Genomic DNA, 6,978 nt, shown 5'->3' with positions numbered 1-6,978 from the left:
TTATCACAAACTTACCATTGACAGAAATAGTCAGCTCTACTGCCTTTTCTTTTGCATTGAAATCTTTATTACAAGCAATCCTGCGGTTCATAAAGAACTTTGTTTTCCTACCTCCACGAGTGCCATCTATTATTGCCTTGTTTATCTAAAAGTGCTCTTTCCCTTTAAACCTAGCCAACAAAGCAATGTGTTGACTGTGAAACAGAGTAGACTTCAATAATATGCATTTATGGTGTAATTACTACATTTTCGTGTCAAGTCATGTTCATATTTACTGCAAACATTGCACTGTTACTTTAATTCAGCGCTTGCAGCGCAGCAGTAGACTCGGTGCGGAAACGATCTCTGCACTGCTGCAGACGCACTGCTCCTAAACGCACTGCCGGACCGCAACCGTGTGCAGTGAATGTTTTAATCCGTTAACATGAGCGCGGAAAAAATATGCACCACGTATGCACTGCAAACAGAGTAATGTGAACCTGGCATTATGTGTGTGCATGAGCGCACGGTCTCCAGGAGAGCACGCGACCCCTGAATGGTTAAACACTGGCAAGAATTAAAAAGAAATGCAATTTATCAACTTTAGTGATGATGTGACACTGCCTCGATTGTGCAAGTGACAATTCCTGTGTCAACTGTGCAGCTCGCTTATAGTCAGACGCGATGTGTGGTGATTTGAAGCCATTTGCGTATTTTGAGAGAGAGAGAGAGAGAGAGAGAGAGAGAGAGCGCACGCGGTGATTCACTCACGCTGTTTGTGAAATTACGTCTCAACACAAGGTTTTCAAATTACTTTATAAGTTATTTAATGCAAAAATTATGCATTCATAATGCAATAATGCAAAATGATAATTATTTCACCCGCACCAGACAGAGACTGAGACGGTGCCGCTGCATGTCGTGCCAAACCTCTTAACGGCAGCGTCATCAGCTTGAGATCGTTTTTTTGAGATCGGCCCTTTTAGAGACCGCCGATCGATCATCCCAACGTGATTATCGGGTGATAGTGATCGGTAGCCGATCAATTTGAGCATCCCTAAATACAGTATATGCGCTTTAATTATTTACATGCGTGTAGGTTAAGTACGTGCGTCACACAGCGGCTCCGTTCACAGTAGTTCCACAGGATCTGTTATCATTTACATGTGTGGAGCGTCTCAAACTCCATCTCTGCATGTTGTTGTGAGTTTGGGTTTATTATAACGTTCATCTGGGAACGCAACGTGCACCATTTCATCAGATTTGTAAGGTAAATCATTTATAAATCTACGGAAACACAGGAGAATACATTGCGGTTTCAAAATAAAAGCTCAAACCCTCACTCTGAGTTTACACGTTTTGATGTCCACATATTAATTTAATTACAGTGGCTATAGCATTTCTGTCCTAAAGAAATGGCCAAATATTAAAGATTAAGTGGACATTTGAATGAAATGGTGCTTGGTCAATATTAAACAAGGATTAGATCGCACAGTAATGTGTAAAAATAATCATTAGGCCGTTGGCGCCCCCTGCAGGCCTTTGTTGTAATGCGTAATGTACATTAGCTCTATTGTTTATAAATCATTATGCGTTTTGTTAAATAAAATTATATGATTTCTTGCTTTTGATACTTTATTTGAACTAATTATTATTTCCTCATCAATGAATTGATTTTTTCAGAAATACTGCACATTTACATTTTTCTCCTAAATAAATTCTGGTAAATAACATTTCTGGTAAATACTCCTTTAAAAAAGTATTTTTTTGATTATAATTGTATTATTAGTAGACCAGAACACGTGGATATGTTGTCATTCTTACACTATAATACTGAACTTTGATTTCAGTGATTTGGACTATGAGATGGACACTTGCTTCTTGCACTATGTGTTGCACTTTACTTTTAATCGATAAATTAGTCGATAGATTAATCGAAATTAAAATAGTCATTAGTGGCAGCCCTAGTCTCAACTGAAAATATCTTGCTCTGACATATCTTAAAATATGTCAGTGTCATTGTTCTGTGTCAAGATGCACACCTGTAATGTTTTCTTCTAAGGCATTTTTGTAAATGTTGCTTAAATATCTTAATTTAACTAAGGCCTAGTCCTGGCTTAAGCTAAGCCCCGTTTGTGAAACCGGGCCATAATATACTATTTCCTTATTTAAAAAAAAAAAAAAGCTATTGCGAAAATAAACTTTTTTGTCTTACCTTTTTCACATGTGCTATCCTGCTTCTCCTGAGCGAAGTTGAGTCTGTTCTGCTCAACAGCAGTGCCGTTGGACTCTGGGCTGTTGCTGCGTGAAGGATTGCTCTCCCCATTCTGATAGACCATATCCAGATGCTGCTGGGCCAGTTTTAGGTGTCTACGCAGGCGGTCAATATCTCGCGATGAAGACTCATCACCAAAAGACTCCCGACCCGAGTCCAAGTTATACTCTGGTTTCAATCCCATGGACAGCTTGTCTTTTTTCAGTGCAGTGTGGTACCCTGGTGGGGCTGTGGGCACCTGTCTGCATATGGCGCCACGGGGGCGTGGAACGCTATGGTGGCGCACGCGTCGCCGAAAAACATCACGGATTCCACTGAGGCCCAAATGAAGAATCTCCAGCACCGTGAGAGACAAGCAGAGACTGCTCACGGCATACATGATCAGCAGGAAGATCGTTTTCTCCGTGGGACGTGACACAAAACAGTCCACCGTGTGTGGGCAGGGGCTCCGAGTGCACACGTACGAGGGGGCGACCTCGAAACCATACAGGATATACTGGCCGAAGAGGAAGCCCACCTCGAAAGCAACCCGAGATAGAAGCTGAAGGATGTACACCTTCATGAGCCCATCCCGTTTTATCCTCCGCCGACCGTCGTGTTTAGGGGCGGGCTTCTCAGGAGCTTTCTCTTTCTCGGGCAGGATCTCCTCCATCATCATGGGATCTTCCTCACCGTTGTCCTCAGCCTCCTCATAATCACGCTTGGCTCCACGTTTAATCATGGGCATGCGTTTCCTGTTACTCAGCTTGTACTCATCATCATTCATGCGAGCGATCTTGTGCATAGCAAAGCCCAGGTACATAATAGTGGGGGTCGTGATCAAAATTATCTGAAAAACCCAAAACCTTACATGAGAGAGTGGTGCAAATGCATCATAGCAGACATTTTCGCAACCAGGTTGCTGGGTGTTACACGAAAATTTGCTCTGTTCATCGTAGTATATCGATTCTCCCCCCACAACTGTCAACACAATGCGGAAGATGATAAATAATGTGAGCCAGATCTTGCCCACGAAGGTGGAGTGGTTGGAGATTTCATCCAACAGCCGCGTAAGAAAGCTCCAGCTCATCGTGTTTCGAGAAGAACCGCCGTCTCAGTCCTGCAGGAGAACAAGACATTAACTATTAGAAATTTAAAACAGCAACAAAAAGAGAATTTAAGACATTAGCACATTACGTCCAATAATAAATATGGCATGAATACGGCCTACCTGCCTACAACAACTGACAAAAGTTGACTATTCTGAGGAGATGAGGTGCTGATTCAATGTTAAGAACTCCAAATCATGAACAAGACATTTACAGCTTCCCATGCATCTTAGCAAAATGACAATGAACAAGCTGTATGATGTGCTTTACTCTCAGGAAAAAGTTTCTAGGAGCCTTTTTATAAAAGGCTTGATTAACCAGAAAGATTCACTAGATGGAGCTAAAAGGTCACTTTTCTATCAAGCCCTTTCACAGAAACAAGTCAGCTAAGCAAAAGGGTGAGGAAAAAAAAAATATTACAGAAAAAATAATAATGAATCTATTAAGAACCATTTTAACTGAATATGAAAAAAAAACATGTTATTTTGCCCTTACATGAAGAAACATTTGAGATTGAATGTCCTAAAATATACATTTAAAATACACATTTACTTCAAATTCACCTCACTTTGCATTCTTTCTTTCAATAAAAAAATAATCTTAATTATGTTTGGATAAGACACATGTTTACAGAAGGACCAAAGAAAAAAAAAAATAGCTTGAGGCATTTACCACCTTAGTGTTATCTGACCTCTAGTGTGTAACACCTACTTATTAAAACATTCAGTTACTATAGTGCAAATAGAGCATGGGTCTCATGTAGACTTGAGACACAAAGAAAGAAATTAATTTTCCCATTTTGGACAACTAAAGGCCCAGAAGTCACTGTGGAACTGGCAGCCCTAACAAAGTAAATTCAAAACAGGCAACCAATTGAAAATAGTTTGGTCACAAACTGAGTGCAGCTACTTTAAGAGTAGAGAGAGGATGGGGGTCATCTGCCGGTCTAATCAAACGGTGCAATCCACAAAGACTCCTTCAAGTAAACAAAAGGCACTTCAGGCATGGCTGTGAGTGTGACTTGATTTTTCCACAAAGTTCAGTGTGTGAATTTATCAAAACATCTGTAAAGACTCACTAGGGTTCCCTCTATTATTGACCACGGACTTTCTATGACTTTGTTCTTGATTAGGGTATGATTATTTTCAAAGCAGCGTTGGAGAATTAGATTATAGATTTAAGAGACACATTTTACTTGATTAGTTGTATAGTATTGAAGTATAACAAATGTCTTCAATAAGACCCTTCAAAAAAAAAAAAAAAAAGTACATTCTAAATTACTTGATTTATCCGTTTCCACAACCATGAGAACCTTGACTCTCACTCCAAGCCTAAATTCAAATAAAATTCATGGGAACTGGTGGTGACGTGCTGCCAATGGCCACAAATTCTGTCCAAGTGTTTATTAGAGACAGTTGCATGAAGTGAGGGACACGCTGTTGTGGTAGAGAACACTGACTATGAGTGCCATTTAAAGGCTTCAAATCACTGTAATTTGTACTCTGTACAAAGGGCCATATCCGATTGCCGACAGCAGTACAATTGTGTGGTTGTCGTTTGCAACATTCCACAGCTGGTGCCCAGTTGGCCCTCAAATTACACATCAGCAGGGCCCCAAACAGTCTCTACGCTTACAACACACCTAGCTTGGCGAGCTTATAAAAGTGTGATCTTACAACTGGACGTGCACACTTTTTGGTCGATGAATGACAAATAGTCATTGATGTAGTACTAGACAAAGACTTTATCTGCGCTTTAATTTATTTTAAATAAACGATTTAAAGGCATAATCAGGATGGAAAGAGATTAAGAAAGAAAAAAAAAAGTTTAGATTCTAAACTTAGAAAGACCAGCAGAATTGGACTTGAATAACTACCCTTACCAAAAAGTAGTATACTTCAAGTTTATTTTAGCAAGTATACTTAAGTAAAGTTCAAGTATATTTTTAAGTATACTTTATGTAGTAAGTATTCAAATATCAGTGTACGAGTAGTATACTTGTAAGTGTACTATTTCAATACTCCTTGGGACTAAATTGGCCCACTTTCTAGTATATAAAAGTATACTTTTAAGTATACTTTTAGTATAACAGTAGTAAACTTTGAGTACACAACTAGTTTACATATGTGTTTTTAGTTTGTACTGCAACTATACTAAAAGTGAACTTATATACTGATAGTTTACTAATTAAATACTTGTAGTAGCATTTTTAGTACACTTTGAAGTATAGTCTCAGTAAACTACTAGTTTAGTAGTTTTATACTGCAAGTATACTCGTAAGTTTTCTTTAAGTGAACTTTACATCATACTTTAAGTATACTACTATGTCCCTATTTAGGTATTAATTTGTATATATTTTGTTACATAAAACATCAAAAGAACAGGGTATCTGCTTGTAAACAAAAACATTTTATTCTAGCTTCATGCATTCTTTTTTAAACACTTGAATGTGGATAAGTTTCATAAATAAAAAATAAAGAAATAAACAACATTTTGAACAAAAAGCTGAAAAAAGACTATGAATTGGATTCAGAATGATAATCAAAACGTAGATAAAGTCGATCAACACCCCAAAGCTTGACAGTCAGTATACAGTATAACAATGAAAACACGGATTCTAGGAGCAGAATTATAGTTCAAATATATTTAGACTTTTTCTAAGTATAAGTCAAGTATACTTAAATGTCATCTTAAGTATATTTCTGAGAAGTACATACAAAGTAGACTAAAAGTATACTTTCCTATTTTTAGTTTAAAAGAAGTATACTAATAGCACACTTGAATAAACGTATTTTTCGTAACATGTGAACTTCAAAGGGAGAGTGCCAACAAAAAATACTATTTCGATAAATATTTAACTCTACTCAAGCGCAAGGTGTCGATGTGGACGCGGCGCGAACGGTGGAGCGCTTTTAACGTAACGTACCTGAGGTGAATCTTTTTTGCTCAGCAGCTTGGCTGAGTTTCAACGCCACTTACAGAAGAACAAGATAGCTCTTTAATATCAATCACAGAAAGACGTTTCGTCGTACAGCTGCGAACGGTTTTTCCTGTATCCCTCTACATTTAAACGAAAAAAGCCCATCCAGTTGTACGTTTACAATTGTTCTCCGACTGACGCAAGACGCGACAGTCCCTTATAAAACAATTTGAAGACACTAATTCAACTCCAATTGTGCTGTTAGTGACAAAATACGAGCATAAACTTCCCACCCAACAACCAATAACGCAGAAATTGGCAAAAAAATAAGCTATTTTGTTGGGTATGCGCGAGATGTCACCCAAAAAATCCGTTGGCCGCGTCACTGGCGAATTTCAGTCAGTTGAGGAGCGGGAAAAAAAACATACCTCGTTAAATCGATCTCCACACTTTTCCTCAGTCCTTCATAAGAGTTTGTACGAACGCTTGAAATATCACCACATCCCTCAGCTATCGTTGACGATGAAAGCCACCCAAAACCACCCATTCGGACTATTGTAGTATGTGCGCCCACCACACGCCGTCAGAAACAAAGAGGCTACTGGCGCTCCTCCCGCCTGCGCACCCCACCCCCTTCCAGGCATGAGTATGAAATTTGATATAGTGTAGTCTGATATATATATATATATATATATATATATATATATATATATATA

General features: G+C 38.6%; 1 protein-coding gene across 1 annotated transcript in view; it reads right to left on the bottom strand.

Annotated features, from left to right (window-relative positions):
- The window catches only part of gjc4b (gap junction protein gamma 4b), a 10,082-nt gene extending 3,186 nt beyond the window's left edge, over window positions 1-6,896 (bottom strand). Inside the window, exons 1-2 of the mRNA XM_016293541.1 lie at window positions 6,691-6,896; window positions 2,195-3,353 (exon numbers count right to left, since the gene is read on the bottom strand). Of these exons, the coding sequence (XP_016149027.1) occupies window positions 2,195-3,323 (1,129 nt within the window). The 5' untranslated portion in view covers window positions 3,324-3,353; window positions 6,691-6,896. The remainder of the gene's footprint in view (window positions 1-2,194; window positions 3,354-6,690) is intronic.
- Window positions 6,897-6,978: the final 82 nt, after the last annotated feature.

The sequence above is a fragment of the Sinocyclocheilus grahami genome, unplaced genomic scaffold, assembly GCF_001515645.1.
Source record: "Sinocyclocheilus grahami isolate Dianchi unplaced genomic scaffold, SAMN03320097.WGS_v1.1 scaffold304.1, whole genome shotgun sequence".
Classification (NCBI taxonomy): Eukaryota; Metazoa; Chordata; class Actinopteri; order Cypriniformes; family Cyprinidae; genus Sinocyclocheilus; species Sinocyclocheilus grahami.
This window is presented reverse-complemented; position numbering and strand designations above follow the sequence as displayed.